Below are 22,682 nucleotides of genomic sequence, written 5' to 3' on the forward strand. Positions count from 1 at the left end.
GTTTTTTCGTTTTTTTTAACGCTGATTAGGATATTACAAAGTGTTTTCGTTATAAAAACGTATAAAATATTTAAATAAAATTGCAAGCTTGTGGCCGACTTGGCCCCTTGAAGAAAGATGTAAGAAATAAGAACTAACGACAGCCCCCGTGACACGGGCACGTAGTTGTTGTCCTTATGCAATTTCCCCCGAAGTTTCTTCCGGTGATGAGAGTTGATGCGATCCATAATTATGTACGCGTAGTGCTTAGTAATATGGTCATCTGACAAGTACTATAGTATTTTCCATAAATAATAGTAATAAAGTGTTCTGAATTAAAAAAATTCCATGGACTCCCTTTGGCCCCCTTTACAGCTATCTTGGTCAAGATGGACCAACCCTATTGGGATCCCACTATTTGCGATGGTCTCAGATGTTTGCAATGGGAGTTCTTGGTCCTTCTCTGCAGCAAGGTCTAATCGTCAGCTTAACTTATTGTCTTTTCTTACCACAATTTCCCCAGCTAATGGACAAGATGTTCCTAAATGGATCATCAACGGGAATATTCAAAAATCTTTCATATCGTGTTTGGTTTGGGAGGCTATTCGGCCGCACCTTCCTGTAAAAGCTTGGGCTCCCCTCCTCTGGCACAAAGGACTCATCCCACGCCATGCAACAACTACTTGGCTCTTCATTCTTGATAGGAATCCTACATTAGACCGTCTCCTTTCTTGGGGTCTAGATGTTGATACTATATGCCTCCTATGTGGTAATGCTGATGAATCAAGGAATCATTTATTCTTTGAGTGTCAATATTCGGTGGAAGTTTGGTCATCTATCTGTGCTCGTCTCAATTTTACATCTCCTCCAACCTCATGGAATGCGACTATGACGTGGTTACCAACTGCTTCTTCAGATCGTTCTATCAAAATTGCTCTACTACAAGCTTGGCAAGCAACTGTTTACAGCTTATGGCAAGAGCGTAATTTCAGACTCCATTCAGGTTTAACGATTCCATCCTCTGTCTTGGGTAGGAACATCCATCGCATGGTCTCAGAAAAGTGCATGGCAATGGTCGCTCTTGGTCAAACATTAGGAACTCCCCTCCTCCGCATTTGGAACCCTCCATGATGCTAACCGGGTCTCTTTTACTTGTTTCTGTTTGTAAAATACAATCAACTCTTTATGTTGCTTGCTTCTTCTATTTAAATTAATGAAAACCCTTTAACAAAAAAAAAAAAGTGTTCTGAATTATTTCGCGTTCATATGTACGTTATTAGTATAGGACTAAATACCAATAGTTATGGTTATCGCATCGCAATCGTACTAATTCATTATTTCATACGATATAGCTATAAGACAACGGTTTCAACTGTATTTGCCCACCGTATCGAGGTTTGACATTGTTTGAAACAGGTCATACTGTTGAACAAAAAAAAAAAAAGAAACAGGTCATACTATGGATTATTGGATTCTATTGATGATTGAGTTCTGAGGGAAACGAAGATGAATGTACCAGCTATCATCATGTAACACATATTTAATTAATATGTTTGCCAGGTTTTAAAACGGTTTTGGTTTGTTTAAAGTCACCTATTAACCACAGAGGACAGTTAACTTGAGGTTTTGTGTCTTCTACAATAACTTTACTTAACTTGATTTTAGAGAAGTTATTCTTCCCTGATAGAGTTATATTCAGACCGTTTTAAAATTACACGAGAAGATTAACAAAATAAGCTTCTATGAAAATATTATAGCAAATGAATGGAAACAGAACTTTTATTACTTTCATAATCATCATAAACAGTGTTTATAGAAAATTCATCGCAAATTTAGAAGAATGTCAGCTGTATTAGTCAAGCAACATCCAGTTGTTGTTAGTGATATTGAACTATAAGGTTTAGGTTTGTTTAGCTTTGAGCTCTATTTATTAATCCGGTTATCCTAATATATAACAAATTGTTTGGTTGGTTGAATTTAAATAGAAAACTAACGATAATGTGTATTTTTTAATATCCAATAGATAAGCATCTATGAGTCATACATGCATCTATTGTTAGACAGACCAGACCACATTCAACATTATATATAAACTCCATATCACAAATTGATCCATGCAAGTCTCCAACGTCCATCAAGTTGACCCACACAGGAAAAAAAAAGAGAAGAAGAAATAGTTTTCCTTGGGCATTTCCCAAGTTTTCTTTTCTCTTCAACAAACTTTTTTTGTTGGCATTTCTCAAAAGTGTTTGTTTCACAATTTGTTTTAAATCTATAAAAAATGGGAAACTGTTTGGATGGAGGAAAGAACATGGAAATAATGGTACAAGAAGATCAAGAATTAAAGAAAGTTGACAACAGAAAGAACCGGAAAGTGAAGATTGTTTTGAGAAGAGATGAGAAACTCATTCTCTTCCATTTAAACGCTGGAAAAGGAGAAAAAACTTTGGCCTCTTTAGGCGATTTTCTCAAGGAGTTAGAGGCGGAAAGATCTGCCGGTGGAGCCGCAGCAAAGGCGGTAGAAGAAGAGGATGAGTCTTGCCGGAGAAGTAGAAAATGGAGACCGTGTTCAACAGAATCATTGAATGGCCTGAAGAAACACTTGCGTAATCACTTCCTTAATCCTTTTGATCATTAAGTGTCAAATTGCATATCCTTGTGTTGCTTTAGAACATTGTCAACATGTAATAGAAATCTAATTTTTATTAAACTAGCCTTGACCAAATGTGGTTAAGACTTTCTTTTTCAATGTGATAAGGAAGTACATAGATGGACGGATAACCTAATTTGATGTGGTTTTGTGCATCAAATAAAGTCTATCAACCACATTAACTAGGTATGACTGAACATCAATACTATATGGTGTGGGGTTGATCATTGTCTTGATTATTCAATGCTACTATACGTTCAAAGTTTCTTTGAGACATACCCTACAACAAACAATGCATACTGTGCGAAAAATGATGAATACATACGTCTTATAAAAACTTGTATTATCAAAATACATACACATGACGACTTGATAGATAAATAGATATTACCCTAAAACTACAAAAAAAAAAAAAATTAACGAGAATAAATTCCACAAAACTATTCCGTCTGGGATAACAAGCAGCCATTTCCTTGTCGCCCGTTGTTACAAGCAACCATAACCACATCGACTTGAAGTTGATGAACCGAAACGTGTGCGATCTGGTCCACCACATCCTTGAGATCTAAAACACTGTCGTTTTTCCAGTTCGCTAATAGCCTGTCAGCTTCCTTCTTCGTCACCTTTATCTTAACCCTCACAACTTCTTCTTTCCCTTCAGCCTTATTCAAACCCTCTTTTGCTTCCAGAAGCTTCTCTTTTGGTTCCAGTTCATGATCATCAGGATCGAACCTCACCGGCTTCTTTGGTTCGAATATCTTATTATTCTCTAACTGAAACCTCACAACCTTACGTGGCTTTCGACCTTCTTCATTAACCAGAGGCTTTGCCATGTCTTCATCTTCTTCTTCGAACCTTAAGGATTTGTCAATCCTCTTGGTTCTCTCCAAGCAACGGGACTTTTTGGTGGACTCTACTGAAACCACTGAGCCATCCAGAGGCAACGCTATGTCCAAGTCGTCTCTGTAAATGGGTTTTGCTTCTAGAACTTTCTCGTAGCTTTCTTGAAGTCCGTTGAAGCATTTAGCTAAAGAATCCATCATATTTTTCTTCTTCTTCTCTGGTGACAAAGGAAAATAAATTTTTGTGTTATCTTCTTGTTTTTGTAGAATTGCAAGTTTGTTTTTCTGTATATACAAAATACAATTAATGAGAGACCCGAGTATATGTATATAGGACCGAGACCGAGAGTACGAAACGATTAATAAGATACGTAGTGGAGTGTGTTTTGGGGTAAAAGGATGACGTCGCTTTACCCTGGGGACTGGGGTACTAGAATTTATTCAACTTGTTTTGTTCTACAATGGAAATAGTGTAGGATTTACTAAACAATACAAAACATTTGACAAGTTCATTAGTTCTCAGTCCATGTTTTGTCACGAAAGGATAAGTTTAACTAAAGATAACTGGTTAAATTTCAAAAAATTAAGGGTAAAAATAATTACTGAAAATGATCATCTGAGTATCATCAGAGTACTTGTGTGCAGTGGCGGAGGTAGTTAATAATGAGGGGGTCATATGACCCATGTGAAATCAAAGAATTTATTTTTTACTTGTATTTTTATAGAGAAAATTGAGAAAATATAGTAAAATAGCATGACTGACCTATAATTTTTTTTATGTTGATTCTCAACTTGACCCTGGTAAATACTTTTTGGCTGGCTCCGCCACTGGTTGTGTGTATATATTTGTGTCTGCTCATGAGCTTTAGGATGAATTTAAACGTGTCATTGTTTAGTAGAGTCGAGGTAAACGAAGCAAATGTAACAAACATCATTATTAACCAGTCTTAACGGTTTTACCATGACTTCAATTTTTTTTATCTCTTACGCGTCTGAAAGTGATATTAAGAATATGTCACATTTATCCTGTTTTCAGTCATTATTTATATGAAATATCATCAGCTACCAGTCCTTGAAATACATATAAAAATAAACAAATTCCACAACAAAAATGATGGCGTGCTACTAGGGGCATTCTTTATTAAATGGTCATTTGCTCTGTTTTTAATTAGCCAAACTAAGAAAAATACGCGTTCATACTACTCTAATGTTTCAGTAACATCCACACACACAGGTAGCAAAACCAAACAAATATGACACGTGTGTACCGCAGATTCTTATATAATTTATCAATTATTGATTTAATAGCTGATTAAGATGCCCTGAGAAATTTCTGCATATGAGATTGTGGTTTAATTAATAGACCGTCGACTAAAAGCATCACTAGCAAGGGAAACTGGTATATTTTATAAAATTAATTACAATATGGAGTTTTATACGTAGAAGTGAACGGTATATACTAGAGTTGAAGAAAAGAAAAGTGGTGCTTGAAGTCCAACTACTTAAAAAGTTCTTTTGGTGCTTGACCAAGTCATGATTCCATAACTTTTCCCATCAGACACTCATATTGTAATCTCTCATTGTAAGTAATACCAATAATAACACTAGTCATCTTTTTCTATCACTAATTATCTTAGGGAAAGTGTCATACTATATACCAAAATATGTTCTTACCAATCACTAATTTGGTTTTAATAAAGTTTGTTTGATAAAAAAAAATTGTTAAAAACACTTGAAGAACTGTTTAAAATTCAGATGATGGAATTTGGGAGAGTGAGAGATAGATAACCAATGCAGTGTCACTTAAACCACTGGACCTACAGTAGGAGCTTTACATGAACACTAACCGGACCGGGGTTGATTTCACAATTGCAAAACCGGAGAATGGATTATAAATGAGCCGTATGCTTAGGTGAGACTAACCACCTCAAAATGGCTCACCATTGTAGAAAACCTCAAAACAAAGCCGAATACGCCCATTTATTGGGCAGGTAGAGCTATCCGCAGCAGGGTTAGAGTCACTTAGATCAGAACTCTCTGAGTTTGCAGAAAGAGAAGCTTACCTCAAAGCCCAGTAAGTCACATTCTCACCAAAACTTTTTCTTTTCCAAAACTGTTCTCCCCTATACTCATATCAAATCTCATTTCTTGTTTGTCATTATATAAGGTTGGAACTTTCCATTTTGATCCATGAGGCTCAAACTAGTGTATATTCTTATTGACAATTTTACCCCTTAACATCAGGGTTGGGCAGCTCTGCCTGTTGAACCACCTCCAGTAGACGATGCTGAAGTAGATGACTGGCTTCCTCGGTTTGTTGCCCTTCAAGGACCTTGTCTTTTCTTCTATTTACTATCAACAGGTAAGTTCATTTCCACGTGTTGGACGATCTTGATTCAAAATGTTATATTCCTCTCATCATGTTAGTTGAAACTCTGTATCAGTAGACTTGAGCCCTCAAGATTCTACTTTGCTAGCGGATACTGTTGAAGTTGGTTCTTTGCTAAGCTACACAAGAGAGTTCGATGAAACACATCATTGCTTTTATATCTTAACCCGTCAAGGTCTAAGGTTTGAGTGCTCAAGCACTTCTACAACTCAGACATGTTAACGCACATGTTCGTCTTTGAGAGATCTTGCACTATTGTAATCTTGATGATTTCTTCGGTTTTTCCTGATTTCAGGTGGATTCTTGGTTGTCGGTTTTGCGCCATGACTGTTGGTAGATTGAGGATTGTACACTGCTCTCTATAGTTTTCATTGTTCTATGTACTGTGTACAAAATGCTTCTCTGCAGATGTAGCTATAGACTATATGTTACTACTTTGTTATGAGTTAGTTGGTGAACTGAACTTCTTTGTGTTGGAGGTTAGGGGGAACAACATGCGTGGTCTTGGGCTTATGTGTTAGAAATGTATCAGTACAATTCGATTATAATAATTGTTTGACGTATTTGTTAACAAATCTGGGGGTGTAGCTCATATGGTAGAGCGTTTGCTTTGCATGCGAGAGGCACGGGGTTCGATATCCCGCACCTCCATTTTTTTAAATGCAATTTTGCTCATTGTTTTAGACTTATAGAGAGGGTATTAGTTACTTCAGGCGAAAGAAAATGGGAACTTTTCTCTCTTTCCATTTGCCTATACTAACAATGCCTATACTAACAATGCCTTTCCTTATGATTTTCCATTGAATCCAAGTCCAATCTGAATATTTCTTGGAATAATGGTCATGTTGTGAGGTATACAATCTTGGAACGGGTAATGGCACCTCGGTTCTAGAAATGGTCTCTGCCTTTGAGAAGGCATCAGGAAAGGTAAAAACATTATTTGGTTTGTTTAGTACAACAAATGCTCGCTGATGTTATTGGCCCTTTAAAACCTGACTATCATATCGTTCGTCGGTTTCAACTTGATACTTTGTTTTTTTTTTGTGCACTAACTTGATATTTTGTTTTCTATTAGAAAATGATGGTCGGACGACGTCCTGGAGACGCTCAATTTGTTTACTCCTCTACATAGAAAGCAGAACGAGAGCTAAATTGGAAGTAAGTTAGAGTTTTATTTTGTCAACAGTTATATAAAGTAGAGGAATTATAATAACTCGGAAGATATGACAATCTAGTTGTTAGATTTGTGAACGGAAAACATGAACAAATGCCTCAAATACACGCACAACATTGTCAATCTATGGAACTAGGCCAGTGATAATCCTTACGGCTACGAAACCTATAATGGCTCCTTATAATTCTCTCCCTTTTTCTGCATTAATTTTTCTTTACAAACACATGAAGAAATGCTGATAAGAACCTCAAATTTTACAAGGGAATTGAGGAAATTCATGTACTACAGAAAACCCACATTTAAATCGTCAATTAAACTCTTATTAATTTATGTCTCGACAATGTTCTAATTTTAAATACAGAAAGCCCAAATGTATTCTTTTTTTTTTTTTGGCGGAAAAGTCTCCATATTTTATTAACTTCTTTCTAACAAATTGATTCTTGAGATCAACCTGGTTGGAAGAGAGTGAACATGGAAGAAAACAGTTTGACGAGATCGGGCTTCTTTCGCAAGAAGGTCCGTTCGTGAGTTTAAATCTCTAGAAATAAAACTGATAGAAAAGTATGAAAATTTAGAACTAATAGAGCGAAATTCATCTAACTCAGCCAATAATGCTGGCCATTCTTCATAATCTTGTTCATCCTGGAGGAGTTTTGACTAGCTGAAGGCAGTCGGTTTTGAAAGACATGGTTTGGTGGCCTAGAAGTAAGACAGAGTTCATAGCCAGAAGAGGGTGCGAAATTCTGCCTGGATTGGAGAGACTGTTTGGTTACTACCGAATGAACCAAACGATTCTCTTCCTGCTTTGTCTTTGAAATGAAAACCTCCTCCTAAGATTCGAGCTTGCGCCACGAGGCGTCGACTCTGCAGGTGATCCTTTGGAGATCCACGGTATCAGGCTGGGGAGAGGTTAGGCGTACGGATTCCTCGTTATCGCGCGGTTCTTGAGCTATCTGGGCGAACCCAAATGTATTCAGGCGCCCAAAATAATAGCTTATTGGCAAACTGTAATGTTTAGTATTTTAAACTATGAATCATTATGGGCTTAAGTCTAAATTTTAGTACTCGTGTGAAATGCCCAAGAATAGTTTAAGCATGATTCTAAATGACTTTTCTATCAAATTTTACAAATCTTACATCTTTACAGTAAGTTAAATATCCTTCTATGTGCTGAGATACATACAAGGTCAATTTCGATCTATGCAGTCTTGCATTTGTTTCTTCCCAAGTTTCGTAAACTATCACTTGTTGTATGCGCTTACAAATAATATTGAGATTGTTTTTTTTTTTTTTTCAAAAATACAGTTTGGGTAATAGTTTTCAATACCTTAATTATCCATTTCCGTCTATACCGGCTATTCTACATTTTATCTAAATGAAAAGGCCTAGCCGCATTGCTAGCTAGCTTGCTCCAAAAAGATATACTGTTGGTGAAAGTTGGTTATGTTGCTGGTTTGCATTTTAATGGCAACTTGTTAAGGGTGCAGGTTTGTCCACATGCGATGACATGGACCGCACTTTCAAAGATGCTATCTACGCACTTCGTCGGATCCATAAGTATCCAACGGCTGAGATTCGGCGGACCTTTTCTTCGGCGATAATAATCACAATAGCCATGCGCATGAGGAAACATGGGACCCAACTTCACCGCCCACAAGTCCATTATAGCCGTTCATTAATCGTCCCCGGTCAACTCAGGTTACAACACTTGTTATCAAGAACTGAAGATCAATAACTAACGAATACTTCTAAAGTATAGGATGTTTTAGGTAAAAATATACATATTTAAAAAGTTGATTTTTATATAAAAAGTATCGATAAAAGTAGAAATTAAATTATTTAACCTTTTATAAAATAGAATATAAAATATAATTGATTTAAATTTACTTAAAAATACAGAAATATTTTACATATTGAAACATCAACAATTTTGTAAAAAATTTACATTGTAGACAGAAAATTAGGAATAAGATTTACTTGCGCAATTTCCATGCATTTTGTGCTGGTTATTATTTTCTAATTTCATAATATACTTAATGTACTGTTGGTAAACTGAGAGGGAAGAAGATAACTAATAAGGGAGCGTGACACATGAAGTGAAGGAGTTTAGGTGTTCCTGAGCTGTTTTGTACACTAAGATAGCTCACGTTCTGATGACACATAGGCCATGTTGAATAATAGGACATAGATTAATCGTATACACCGTCATGATTAACATTCTTGGGAAAATCCTGTGTAGATCCTGACCGTCCACAAATTAGCTTAAAATCGTGCGATACATGTAACTACGACCTAATCGGAATCTTAAGACACACGCGAAAGACGGATAAGTGAATGAATAATAGCTGAGCTATTTTTTTAATCTGGAGCATGTGGACCTTTGAGGGTGCGTTTTGGCTCTCTCTTCTTAACATTTTTACACATAATATTTGTACGTGTAGTCGTAGTAGATAAGTGTCAAGAAATGTGTTATATGAAATGTGTTCGTTTTGTTTTGTTTTAATAATAAAGAGGTCGACCAATTTTTACCAAAAAAAAAGAGGTCGACCAATTAAGTTAGAATAAAAAAAGGTTCATACGTACGTCAATGGAAGGTCAACTTTTTAAGTACTTGAATTTTTTTCCCTCCGTACAGATATATGATCTACTAAACACGCTTTATTTCGTGAAAAGTTTATACTTTATATAGCTTTTGGACAACTTATTGTATTTTCTTTCATCTGATAATTGTTTTATAAAGATAATATTCCTAACAAGATAGTTAAAAAGAGTGACAGATATCGATTTTGTCTTCAGAAAAAAGTATTGATTCTACGTTCAATTATGCGATGATGCATATCATACTAGATGTGTTGATGCGTTGTACTTGTAAAGTAATATGCTACGTAATGCTACATGTAATAAGCAGATGTTCTTGTTCATGCTAAAGTAAATATTCGTGCTTGAGTCATTTCAATAGTATCTCTGTTAGAGAGAGGTGAGAGAAAGTATTTATCTCTTCCCCCAAGCCCCTTCCCTCGCCGTCCCTCTTCTGTATCTTCTCCGGTGGCCGATGGTGGGTCTCGTCCCGTCGGCCGCCACCCCCACTTCGCTCCGCCGTGTCCAATCCTCTCCCTGTCAAGATACGGTCACTTCACCTCCTCTTTGCTTTTCCTTCTCTGGTTTTCACCGGATTGCGGCCGGATCCGGTGACCAAATCGATTTTTGGTTGTGTCCCCAATGTCTCTGGAGAGAGGGCGAGGTCATGTCTGTCCGGAAGCTTACAGGAGGCACCAATTGTTTTGTAGATCTAGGGTTTGTTTCGTCGCGGTTCTGGGTCAGATCTGCGTCGGAGGTTTGCCGGACCGAGAGCGTCGCTGCCTCTCTTCCACCGGGTTATCGCCTCCTCTGCTCTCCCATGTCTCTCTCTCTTCGGTTGCTGTTGCAGGTGTTTCCCCATCTACGTACTCTGGTCCGAGATGTAAAGGCGAGTCTGAGGAACTCGCTGGGGACCTCCTCCCGTTCTGATGTCTGAGCATTTACCATGGTGTTTGGTTGGTGATCCTTTCGATGGGTTCAAGATGGTCTAGGGTTCGTGCCGTTCTCTCTTTCGTCAGATCTCCATAGTCGGGTCTAGCCTTTCTTCCACCTGCTGATTGGAGCTTTCATCTCCTCCGCCCTTCAAGTTTCAGAAGGAAGCCGTCAGTCGTTACCTGCTTTTCCGATGCTCTGCAGCCAATCCTTTTGTGCGGTACTTGCGTGATGGGACCGGAGCTGAGCCGTATAACCTCCGCTTCCATCAGCCTGTCCCTCACCTGCTCTTCATCTCCTGGCTTATTTGTGTTGGGTGGGACTCACAGGGACACGCCTTGTCGTCTTCTGGAGTGGACAACGTCTGGAGTAGATTTCAATGGGTCTTGATGGCCGGACCAAGGCTTGATCTCCCTTGCTTCGCCTGTCGCCCCTGTTGGAGTCGCCTTCGGGATGGTCTGCGGGTCCTTGGACCATTCTCCGGTTGAATCCTCCATTGATCTCTGTTGTTTGATGCAGGTCCCGGCATCATGTCTGTTCCGAGATCTACTGAAGCTAAATGTTTGCTCCTGGTATCTTCAATTGCCAAGCTTTGGTCACATTCTTTGATTGTGATCAAACTTTTCATTTTCCTAGAAGAGTTTTTTTTACCTTTTTTTGTGGCTCTTTTAGGCAGCTTGCTTTGATAAGCTTCTTAGATGCTAGGAGTTGATCTTTCAAAACCTTTGTATTCCCTCTGTCATTAGTTTCTAATGAAAATTCACATACTTAACAAAAAAAAAAATATATTCGTGCTTCAGCATTCAAGATCTACCAATTCAACTTTATTAGAGAGATGTGCATAATCAACACAAACATATATTTTAATAAACTTAAATAAATTCGGAATACTTGATGCATATTGATTATATTTTTCATCAAAATATTGCACATTCAAGATCTACTAATTCAACTTTAGAGAGAGAGAGATGTGCATAAATCAACATGCTATTACAAACATATATTTTAATAAAATTAAATAAATTCGGAATACTTGATGCATATTGATTATATTTTTCATCAAAATAGTGCAAAACGTCTATTGCCCCTGATAACTTTCTAAAAACCATAATAACGAAATTTTTGGGTAAAGAACCCACTATCCATCATTTTACTATGAAAAGAGCAGTAGTCGACTTTTGAAACAAAAGAAGAAAACTACCCACTTCTAGGCTCAGGCATTTAAGGGTGTAACTGGTGACAAATAAAAGGAATATATGGAATGATAGGAATCATTATTTATGGAATTTTGTGGAATGGAATCAGCATTCCATTTGTTCATGAACATTTTTGATTTGGAATGATTTTTCAAATGATAGTTAAAATTTTATTTGGAATAATATGGAATGTTGTGGAATTGAATGGAATACCCTTTCCATTTTTCTTTTGTAAATGGTGAACAATTTTTGGAATGCATAGGAATTAAGCATTCCGGAAGTTCATTCCAGTTGGAGCCCAAATGATCAAATCAAACGAAGAAATTTTGATGTATGTATTTTGGAATTTAAATGTAAGCTCAATTGAAATCTTTGTGTAAGTTAAGACATAGATATCCAATACCTAACTTATGACCAAAAATTCAATTCGACTAAGATGCGTCCATATATTTTCAAGTATATCCAAATAACATATATAATACACATGTTTATATCTTTGTCACATTAATCCTTCCATTAATTTCTAAATGATGTTAGAGAGTTCCCTGGCAATATATAACCCTTTACATACATGCATGATGCATATATGATTTATCATATGGATGCGTATAAAAGTATTTGTTTATTTTCAGTACGACAAAGATTCCCACTCGGAATGTTTTAGTTCTTTTATTATACAATTCTCTCTCTCTCTCTCTCTCTCTCATAAAGCAAATGTGATCAGACAAAAGCATACAACGAATTGCATTCAAAAAAGTTTTCTAAACCATCAAATTTTCCTCTCTTCATCCAACAAGCACACAGAGATTTGTTTCGTTTCGAATCTAGAGTCAAACCAAGAAAATAAAATATTAGGTTTCATATCTGCTGATTTAAGGAAACTCATCTATGGATACGGCTCAATGGCCACAGGTATACACACAAACATATATATATTACAACTCACTATGTATGTGTTGATCGATGTAGATTAGATCAGTTGATTCTTCTTACTCGTGGTACTTGATTTAGCTTAGAGTTTAATGTTTCCGGATCTTCTTCGTTTGATGGTTCTATTCTCTTCAACAGGTTTTACATATTATATATATATGTATTTTTCCACTTTACCTTTATTAATTTGCTTTTTCTTTTATGTTTTTGGTTACAGTTTTTTTTCTCAAATTTCCAATCATTTATGTCTTGATGAAAAACCATTTATTGTTCATAATTAAACAATATTTTAAATGATATTTTTACATATATAAGTCTATAGTTTGTGCTAATGGTTGGAAGATCTGCTTTTGTCATTTTGATGATCAGGAGATTGTAGTGAAGCCCTTGGAAGAAATAGTAACAAACACATGCCCAACGCCGCAAGCGTCACAGCCGCAACCACCACCATCGGTTGGGGCGGCGGGTGTAGCTGAGAGGAAGACACGGCCAGAAAAAGACCAAGCTATAAACTGTCCAAGATGTAACTCAGTCAACACGAAGTTTTGTTACTACAACAATTATAGCTTGACGCAGCCAAGATTCTTCTGCAAAGGTTGTCGAAGGTATTGGACGGAAGGCGGTTCGCTTAGGAATATCCCTGTAGGTGGTGGCTCAAGAAAGAACAAGAGATCTCACTCTTCTTCAATTTCTTCTTCCTCGGATATTAGTAAAAATCACTTGGATTCTACACAACCAGCTACAAAGAAGCATCACTCTGATCATCATCCTCACCACCACCTCATGAGCCTATCTCAACAAAGGTTGACCGGTCAAAACCCTAAAATCTTTGAGACGACTCAACAAGATCTCAATTTAGGTTTTCCACCACATGGGTTGATCAGGACCAACTTCACTGACCTCATCCACAACACTGGCAACAACAACACGAGCACTAACAATCCATTTCTTGGTTCTTCATGTTCTGCCACGTCAGCTCTGGCAACTTCCCCTCTGGATCTCATAAGAAACAACAATTGTAACAATGGGAATACTTCGAATTCTTCATTCATGGGGTTTCCAGTTCATAATCAAGGTCCAACATCTGAAGGATTTTCAATGCAAGATCATTACAAGCCTAGTAACTCAAACACCACACTGCTAGGATTTTCACTAGATCATCATCATGATAATAGTGAATTCCACGGAGGATTTCAAGGAGGAGAAGGAAGAGAAGTTGGTGATGATGTGAATGGAAGGCACTTGTTTCCTTTTGAAGATTTGAAATTGCCAGTTTCTTCGTCTTCATCAGCAACAATTAATATCGACGTTAATGATCATCAGAAGCGAGCAAGTGGTGGAGATGCAGCTGCAACTTCTGGTGGATATTGGACTGGGATGCTGAGTGGAGGATCATGGTGCTAATTTTTCTCTGTTTGGTGATGAAAACAGTACTATCATTAATGGTTAATTATTGCTATTTATTTAATTAATCAATGTGTTCTCAGTTTCACTTTGATGTTCTTATTGGTGGGTTTTCTTTTTTATTGTTTTTCGGGTTAATTTGGATATAAGGACATTATTGGGGGTGCATGCATATTGAATGCATAATTGTTTTTGAGTTTTGTTATGGCTCACTAACACAGGTTATAAATGACACGTTGGCTGGTCTTTTGATGTTCCTTCTCTTTTTTTTGTTTTTTGGTTTAACGTTCCTTCTCTTATTGTTTCTGTTTTCATGTCTTTTTCGACTAATAATTTAAGACGTTATAATTAAATAAGTATAAACACATTTGTATTTATAGTGTGTGACTAATTATCTGCAGCAGCATAGCATGTTTTGTTTATTTGGTCATGCAACGCATGGATGTCATAACTTAAAATAATGCACATAATTAATAAAAATATCATGAGAAAATTAAATTTTAAGAGACAGGTAAGCTCTGATGACTTTCACATGGTCCTCACTAAATACACTTAATTAGTTGCCAAAGACGGTTAAAGCCCTACCATTCCAACTAATCCATTTATGAAACCATGATAATCCATTTACTGAATGGGTTCGTTCCTGACAACAAAAACGATTGATTGGACTAGTTTAACAATAGCTGGGAAAGGTACCTAATTAACTTGATGAATTTTGATTGTCTTACGGAATGCTAAAGTTTGGAAAATGTTGATTTCATGCACTTGTTCTAAATCCTTTTCAAAAAAAAAAAATGCACTTGTTCTAAATTGCTTTTATTAGGAAAACACTGAAATGTAATATAGTATGGTTAGGTTTCGATGTGCTAGGCAGGAGGAACTAATAAATTACATAAAAATAAATTGAGGAGAGGGAAGAATAATGTGATGAATTCCCAACTGGTGACTTTGAAGGTGGGGCCCACCAAAACATTCTCCTTGAAATCTGTGTGTTTGAAATTATTCATCCCACTATGATTTCAGCTCCATCAATCTAGATCTTGACCCTTTGTCTGTTTTTTTTTCTTTTTTTTCGGTTAGCTTTTTTGAAAAAAATTCTTTTTTCATTATTTCATAGCTGCTTCTACCGAAAGCACGAACGATTATTATTATTTTTTTTTGAAACCACCTACAAGTATTTTATTACTAGAAATTGTATTTTAAATTTCAGTATTAAATTTTTTAAGTGATATGAAATATGAATATATATTTCAGCAACTTATTTTTTTGTCTACACAGAGAATTTTTAGTTGCACTGATATCAATATTACTTTTCGAGAGAATTGTCTCACGCTATAAGTTCTGTTGACATTAAAAATAGTTCTGCTGACATTCGATAAATTTGAAATTCCACGGTAAAAAAGAAAGTAAGACTCGAACTTTTATGTTTAACAGGCACATCGGTGGTCAAACGACAGTGAAACATATTAGCTGCATATAAAATACTTTATTACAACGAATACTTTTATTTCTGAGGGAGTGTGATCGGTAATTGTGGAGTAAATGGGAGGAAAATAAAAAGGTGAAAAGTAGTGAAAAAGTTAAAATGAGAAAGAGAAAAGTAGAGTAAATGGGAGAAAAAAAATTAAGTTTTTACTCATGCGTAGATTAATGTAACATTTTACTCTATTAATAATGGGAGGAAATAAATAAAAGTATGTTTTGACACGATTGGTGATTTACGAGAGTAATTAAGAGTAACTAAATTTTCCATTCAAATATTTACTTTAAAAGGACCTTTCGGTCATAGCCTTCATATGCTTAGGCATACATAATGAATGTGATTGGTAAAAAGAAGTGTAACAGAGTAAAAATAGTGGATGAATTGGGAGGAAAAGAAAAATAATAAATATAGTAAAAGAGAAAATTAAGAATAATTTAAAAAAATGAACAGAAAAAATTATGTGAGAGAACGTCAATTTTTACTCTTGTTAAAACAAGTGGAAAACTTTCGACCCTATTCAGCTTTATTCAGCTGAAAGTAGATGAAAATTATTTTCATTGTTTTCAACTTGATTGATAGTAATTAAGTGGAATATAGAGTAAAAAATATTTACTCCAAAATATTTACTCTAAAAGTGTCATTCAATCACACCCAATAACCCTCCCCTATAAATGGCTGGATTTTAGTTAAACCAATGATTACCATATGATCATTATCTAATCAAAGATAAATATACAACATTTAAGCACAAAAAAGAAGATAAATATACAACATCGATTTGGATCATCCAAGGTTTACAAAAATAAATAATGACCTGTTACAAAAAAATAAAAATAAATAAATAAATAATGAGATTCTGGCGTCGAACAACATAGACATCGAGGTCAAAGGGCTTAAGGCCATCTTTATCCCTCAACTCCTATCTTATTTTTTTTTAATTGTATTTAATGAATAAAGTTGATTAAGAGACTTGATTAAGAAACTGTATCTTATTATGCGTCCATTGCAAGTTTCTTATTTTTGGTTTCTTAAAAATAAAATAATATTAAACATTTTTATTAAAATTTTAAATTACATAAAACATAATAAAAGATAACATTTTAAACAAAGACTTTTAAATAAAAACACGAGAATTATTTGAGAGAAGCATGGGAGATTAGTTGTTGTCTTCATCACGTCCAAATTTTCGCCAAATATGTTCAACCAAATCATCTTTCAGCTGTTGATGCATTTGTCTATCACGAATTCTTGTTCGAACACCCATCATATTTGCGATATTTGTAGGGATATCTGTAGAATACGTGAGATCGACATGTGAACTTCCGTTGTCTTCTGCTTGTTGGAAGTCTGAAACATCAAATTGGGTGTATCCATCTCGTTCGTCTTCTACTATCATATTATGGAGTATGATACATGCTCTCATAATCTTCCCAATTTTGACTTTATCCCAAAACAACGCCGGATTTTTAACAATGGCAAAGCGAGCTTGCAAGACTCCAAAAGCACGCTCGACATCTTTTCGGACAGCTTCTTGACGTTGGGCAAATAAAACTGCTTTCGGCCCTTGTGGTAGTGGAATAGATTGGATAAAAGTAGCCCATTTCGGATAAATACCATCGGTGAGATAGTAAGTCATATGATACTCTCTTCCATTGACATAGAAAGTGACTTGAGGAGCTTGACCTTTTATTATGTCATCAAAAACAGGTGAGCGATCAAAAACAGATTGGATAAAAGTAGCTCGTTTTTTTCTTTGTTTCCTTGCTTCTTCTTGATGACCAATGGCTAAATTCTCAAAGGTTTGATCAAAACATTGATCAAAATATTGATCAAAATATTCATCAAATGTATCATCAAGTGATTCTTCAAAAGGGTTTTGAGAAGAAGATGCCATATTTGTGATTGAAAAGAGATTTTTTTTTTTTTTGAATAAGTAATCTTGGTTTGGTAAGAAGAGGGTAAATGGCTTTGATCTTGGGTTGATAAGAAGCCGGGTAATTATTTTGTGATTTGGCGAGTAATTTGAGATCAAAGATGGAATTGTTTTTGAGAATGAGATTTGAGGATGGTGGTGACTTTGTGTTTGGCTATGACTTTATGTTTGATGAGAACGTGAAGGAGATAATAATAAGATGTTGGAGTAAGAGATAATAAAGAATAAAGAAGGAGATAATAAGAATGAGATGTTGCAAACGATGGCAAAGCAAGCAAACTATATATAAAACATTAGCCATGTCCGTGATACAACACAACAACAAACAGTCCCTGATACAACACAACAAGAAAATAATACACAAAACACAAGTACAACCCGTGATACACTAAACAACAAGAACATGACTCAATGACCCGACACTCTTCTTGACCCGTGACACTCTTGTGTCAAAACAACAACACAACAACAAACAAGTGACGCCAATGCTACACGCCAACGCTACACGCCTGAAAGAAACAAGCGACGCCAATGCTCCACGCCTGAAAGAAACAAGAAGATGAATCAATAACCAGATTGCTTAAATCAGAGACATAAATATTACAAGAACATAGAACACAAGCAAGCAACAAACATGGCATAGAACACGAGCAAGAACTAGTTCACTTAACATAAAACAGAGAACAAGTTCAGAGCACAAGCAACAACAAATTAAGTTAACCAAAAACAAACAGAGAACTAGATCACTTAACCTAATTAGCCATCAACTCAAGAATGAGCTTCTTCTTCAGAGCTTCTTCTTCATCACCTAGTGGTCCTTGCTTTGCAATCAGACTGTCAAGTAGTTTCATCTTCCCAAGCCTCTCCTTTGTATCCAAATCCGCCTTCTTGATGCTCCACATCGTCTGGAATTCAGAGAACTCCTTCCCCTCACTCACCGGCTTCTTTTTCCCCCGGGCTTTTGCTGCCTTAACACCAGGGGGGCGGGTCGTTCCGTCATCATCTACAGCAGCATCATTATCTTTTACAGACTCGCTTGCTGAATAAGACCCATCATCAAACTTCCTCCTTTTGTTGCTGCTTTCATTGGCACACCATTTCTGGTCATTCCGAAGCTCCTTCCACGCATGCTCAAGTGTAAACTTCTTCTTATAGTTGTTGTAGTAGATCTCGTGAGCATGTTTCAGAACATCAGTTTCATTTTGGCCGCTTGTCTTCTCTCTTGTTGCAGCTTCGTACGCTCCACTAAACTTGGACACAAGATCATTGATCTTGTGCCAACGTTGCTTGCAGTGGCTTCCTTCTCTCTCTTCACCGGGTGCAACCTTCGGACTGGCTGCATAGTATGCGGCAATCCTTGACCAGAAGGCACCAGAACGTTGCTCATTCCCTACTAGAGGATCTTTACTGGTGTTTAACCAGGAGGAGATGAGCACCACATCATCTGATGGCGTCCAGGTCCTTCTTTCTCTACGCTCTGTACGCTTCTCTGCACCATCTTTCGAACCAAAACTACAAGAAGAACCACCGAAGACAGGAACCTGTGATGAACAAGGTTCGACACTGCCTTCTACTAAATGAAAGACAATGTCTTGTTGGCTATTAAGAAGCTCAACAAAGTTGGCCGTGTGCGCATGTGGAGTAAAATCCATATCCGGAATTGGAGAGAAGAAGATGAAAAGAATGAGAAGGAAGGCAGATGAAGGAATGAAGAAGGAAGGCAGAGATTAAACTTAAGAAGATGAACAAGAAAGAGAACAAGGAATGAAGAAGGAAGGCAAATGCAACTTAAAGCTCATATTTAACTCTAAACATACATCACAATTAATCAAATGCATTCATCACAACCAACCACAAACGACTTGACATTTATCCACCACATTTAACACACTTGAACTACGATTTTCTATCTAAGCATCAGATCTATTTATTATACACAACCATAATCTTACACTAAGCAAAGCATTAATTACACTCGACAGTAACACTAACCTAACCGGCAATTCAATTCTTTTCATAACAGAAGCTAATTCTCCATTCATTTCATTTCATTTGCGAGAGTAACACTAACCTGAGAAGCAATTGAAGACCTTTGTTTGATGAATCTTCTTCATGTCTCTTTCCACAGAACATATCAATAGCCATTTGATCCCTCCCTCTCACCACGCAAAGATAGAAACAATTAAATCGAATCAACAGAAAGCAAACCAAGTGAAAATTGATAAACTTCCATCAAACAAATCACAATTGGTCAACAAATCGAAAGAACATACGAGAATCAAAAACAAAACCAGACAAAATATTTGATCTCTACCTAAAATCCAAAACAACAATCAAAGAGGAAACAACGGAAGCTTTACCTGAACCATACGAGGAGAGCCACCGAGTGAGACCTCTGCCGCCGTCGACCAGAGCCACGGAGAGACATAATCGAGCCGACAAACACACAAAACTTGCGATCAGAACCAGATTAAGCATAATCTAAGACATGCATAATATAAAAGAACACAACAATACCTTTGCCGTTTAGATTCGAGGAGAGATAGCGGTCTGTCGCCGTCGAGGAGACCCACAGAGCGGGAGAGAATCAGCGTTCTTGTCGTCGACAGCTCGCCACTGAGAGAACGCGGTTGCTTGCCGTCTCGTCGGAGCCACGGAGAGAGAGAGAGCCGCATGGGAAAGAGCGGCTTCTCGTCGCCGTCGAGGAGAGCCACGGAGAGGGAGAGAATCACAGTTCTTCTCGTCGACAGCTCGTCGTCGCGTCGAGGATCCACAGAGAGAGAGAGCCGCAGAGCGATTCGCCTTCTCTCGACCGGTTTCGAGACAGAGAGAGAAAGAACCGAAGCATCGAAACATCGAACTCGTCTTCACCTCTCCTCTCTCCTCTATTTTCTCAACACGTGGCGCTAAGCGACGTTTGTTATTTCCCCTAATTAGCATACGCCTCTTAAGCTTAAATTCTTTTTTGATTTTGTTTTAATTGAAAAAGGGCCTAAGATACCCACTAATAACTACCGATAATGATGCTCTAAGTGGTGCGTTATGGACATGGTGGCCAATATATAAATAAAGATTAAAGAATCCGACCAACGTTAAACAATTCTGTCTGGATGTGACAATGACTCGACCTTCTACAGTAAGATTTTAAATTCGGTATGATATGGATGTGATCTTACGGATAAGTGGAGAAGAAAGGAACTCTTAATTTCAATAAAATATATGTCACGTTAAGTTTCTCTCGTGTTGTAGCTTAACAACTTCGAACAATAAAGACACGTTCGTTTTTGATTAAAAAAGACACGTTCGTCAATCACTTTATAGCTCGGGCTGGACTTGTAAAAATCTTATTTTTTTTTGTCGTTTGAATAATAAACCTTCGATCTAAAAATAAACTTATGTGAATTTTTGTGAACTTGTTTCTAATTACCGCAGAGGTTTTAAATCACCAACGATTTATAAATATCAAATAGATCCGTTAAAGTCAAATCCATCAATAATTGGGCCGGCCTTTTATGCTATTACCAAAAGAGCTCTTTACTCATCTAAAATCCGCAGCCCTCGCTACTTTTGGGTTTGTTTTGATTACTTCTTTGAATTGGTTAAAAACGTTTGCGACTGAATCGTGTGTTTCCACAAGCTCAAGGGAAAGAGTATAAGAAAGGGACTAATTTCATCGTTGTCCTGACTTTGGTTGTTCAGATCAATTAATTTGCCAGTAATAGAGTACTAACCAACGATTTTGATTGATCTAAAATTATTCGTACTAAAATGATTAATTTAGTTGATTATACAATCAAATAGAAATATACATATAGTTGCAGTTACGGTAGTGGTTTATAACGAGAGCGTGTATCGCAGTGTCAGCAAATATGTAATTTTTCTCTTATTTAGAAATTCTATAAATAAATATTCGATAAATAAATAAAACGATAAAATAATACATATTTCTAATAGTAGATTGGGCTAGTGTAAGATATGATATAATTTTATAAAATAATAATAATATTTAGAAATTCTTAGAGGTTCCATTTAATTCACAAATTACCAATCACATATATATAAATTTTATATAAAAATACATAAAGCATTTTGTTATTTTCTTTCTTAAAAATGAATTTCATCTCTAAATTTATTTTTATTTTATTGAAGTGCCAATAAAATTGATTTTGTATTCTATGATATGTATTCATCATACATAAAACATATCAAATAATTCAATAAAATAGTTAAAATTCAAATCTATAATTTTTAGCGATCATTATCACGAATGCAATATTTTTCATTTTTAAACTAAAAATATTCTAATAAAATAAATTTAAGAAGATAATTATTTTTAAACTACCAACTCTATAAATTAATAAATTATCATAGTTTCAATATTATTAATCTATAGAGTTTTTATGGAATATGAATTTAATACCGACTAAAATTCGGCACATAAGCGAATTTTTACATAAAAAGGAACTCATAAGCTACTAGAAACTAGATGCATGTATCTGATGTTTTCGCGCAACATGAGTATGCATAAGAGCATATATAGTCATTTCTCTCTCTCTCTCTCTCTCCCAACTAGTCACCGCAAATAATAAAACATAGCCTAGCCTTTCCAACGAACAAAAACTTAGGTAACATGTCAATGAAAGTAAAAGAATATGGTACACGTTTGGGGTCAATGTAGGTTTTGACGCAAACATATAAGTTAGAGAGAAAACGACATAGGTTTTTAGCAAATGGTCTAAAAGTAATTGTCTTAGTTTGGGGTCAACGTAGGGAAATATGAGGATAAGCTGTGACTTTAAGAGTGAATGAGATTCTCTTTCAAATGGATGGTGTCAAGGAGTAGTATTCATTTCTTATTCTTCTGTCGCCATCCACCTATCAATATCCCCACTCTATAATGTTTTGTTTCCCCCCTCGATTTTTAGACAATAACTCAGCGAATCTATCCTACTACGCCTAATAATAGATCTCTATGAAATGCACGCAAATTAGTTCAGAGTAGAAATCAACATTGGAGTTGAAATTTAGAAGTATTTGGTCTCAATTTTGTGTAATATCCCGGTTGGTTTGCGATACATGAAAATATTTAAAAGATTAGTTTGGCTATTTATGTCACCAAATTGCATTTATCTTTTCGTTCATATACATCTGTTTAAAACTTCAGTGTTAAATGTGTTTAATCAGGAATAGTG

The 22,682-nt window shown here is 36.1% G+C and overlaps 4 protein-coding genes, 1 long non-coding RNA gene and 1 pseudogene across 9 annotated transcripts; 4 read left to right on the top strand and 2 right to left on the bottom strand.

Annotated features, from left to right (window-relative positions):
- Positions 1–402: 402 nt before the first annotated feature.
- On the top strand, positions 403–1,110 carry LOC125583230. Its single transcript, XM_048749866.1, has one exon. It carries the CDS (start codon positions 403–405, stop codon positions 1,108–1,110), a length of 708 nt encoding a protein of 235 aa, XP_048605823.1.
- A 656-nt stretch (positions 1,111–1,766) lies between these two features.
- On the top strand, positions 1,767–3,050 carry LOC125583813 (annotated as a pseudogene).
- Positions 2,946–3,786, bottom strand: LOC106359856. The gene has a single exon (XM_013799480.3). It carries the CDS (start codon positions 3,670–3,672, stop codon positions 3,070–3,072), a length of 603 nt encoding a protein of 200 aa, XP_013654934.2. The 5' UTR covers positions 3,673–3,786; the 3' UTR covers positions 2,946–3,069.
- A 1,571-nt stretch (positions 3,787–5,357) lies between these two features.
- Positions 5,358–8,184, top strand: LOC106359855. Of its 2 annotated transcripts, XR_002653815.2 has the most exons (6): positions 5,358–5,545; positions 5,716–5,833; positions 5,919–6,042; positions 6,156–6,787; positions 6,936–7,550; positions 7,640–8,184. It is a non-coding gene; the product is annotated as an uncharacterized LOC106359855 (long non-coding RNA). The 2 variants fall into 2 exon arrangements; XR_001272643.3 differs by having other exon boundaries at positions 5,367–5,545; positions 6,936–8,184.
- A 4,182-nt stretch (positions 8,185–12,366) lies between these two features.
- LOC125583814 (dof zinc finger protein DOF4.6-like) lies at positions 12,367–14,337 on the top strand. Of its 2 annotated transcripts, none has more exons than XM_048751321.1 (2): positions 12,367–12,652; positions 13,043–14,337. In XM_048751321.1, exons 1-2 carry the CDS (start codon positions 12,629–12,631, stop codon positions 14,072–14,074), a joined length of 1,056 nt encoding a protein of 351 aa, XP_048607278.1. In that variant the 5' UTR covers positions 12,367–12,628; the 3' UTR covers positions 14,075–14,337. The 2 variants fall into 2 exon arrangements, with proteins under 2 accessions (XP_048607278.1, XP_048607277.1); XM_048751320.1 differs by having other exon boundaries at positions 12,369–12,652; positions 13,040–14,337.
- A 2,260-nt stretch (positions 14,338–16,597) lies between these two features.
- On the bottom strand, positions 16,598–20,423 carry LOC106357942 (glutathione S-transferase T3-like). Of its 3 annotated transcripts, XR_007320863.1 has the most exons (3): positions 20,008–20,398; positions 19,562–19,885; positions 17,752–18,032 (listed from the first exon to the last, which is right to left on the bottom strand). XR_007320863.1 is itself a non-coding variant. In XM_048751322.1 (2 exons), exon 2 carries the CDS (start codon positions 17,449–17,451, stop codon positions 16,714–16,716), a length of 738 nt encoding a protein of 245 aa, XP_048607279.1. In that variant the 5' UTR covers positions 17,452–18,032; positions 19,562–20,423; the 3' UTR covers positions 16,598–16,713. The 3 variants fall into 3 exon arrangements, 2 of the variants coding, with proteins under 2 accessions (XP_048607279.1, XP_022559467.2); XM_048751322.1 differs by having other exon boundaries at positions 16,598–18,032; positions 19,562–20,423; XM_022703746.2 differs by lacking the exons at positions 19,562–19,885; positions 20,008–20,398 and adding an exon at positions 18,243–19,554.
- Between the last annotated feature and the right edge of the window lie 2,259 nt (positions 20,424–22,682).

The sequence above is a fragment of the Brassica napus genome, chromosome C3, assembly GCF_020379485.1.
Source record: "Brassica napus cultivar Da-Ae chromosome C3, Da-Ae, whole genome shotgun sequence".
NCBI lineage: Eukaryota > Viridiplantae > Streptophyta > Magnoliopsida > Brassicales > Brassicaceae > Brassica > Brassica napus.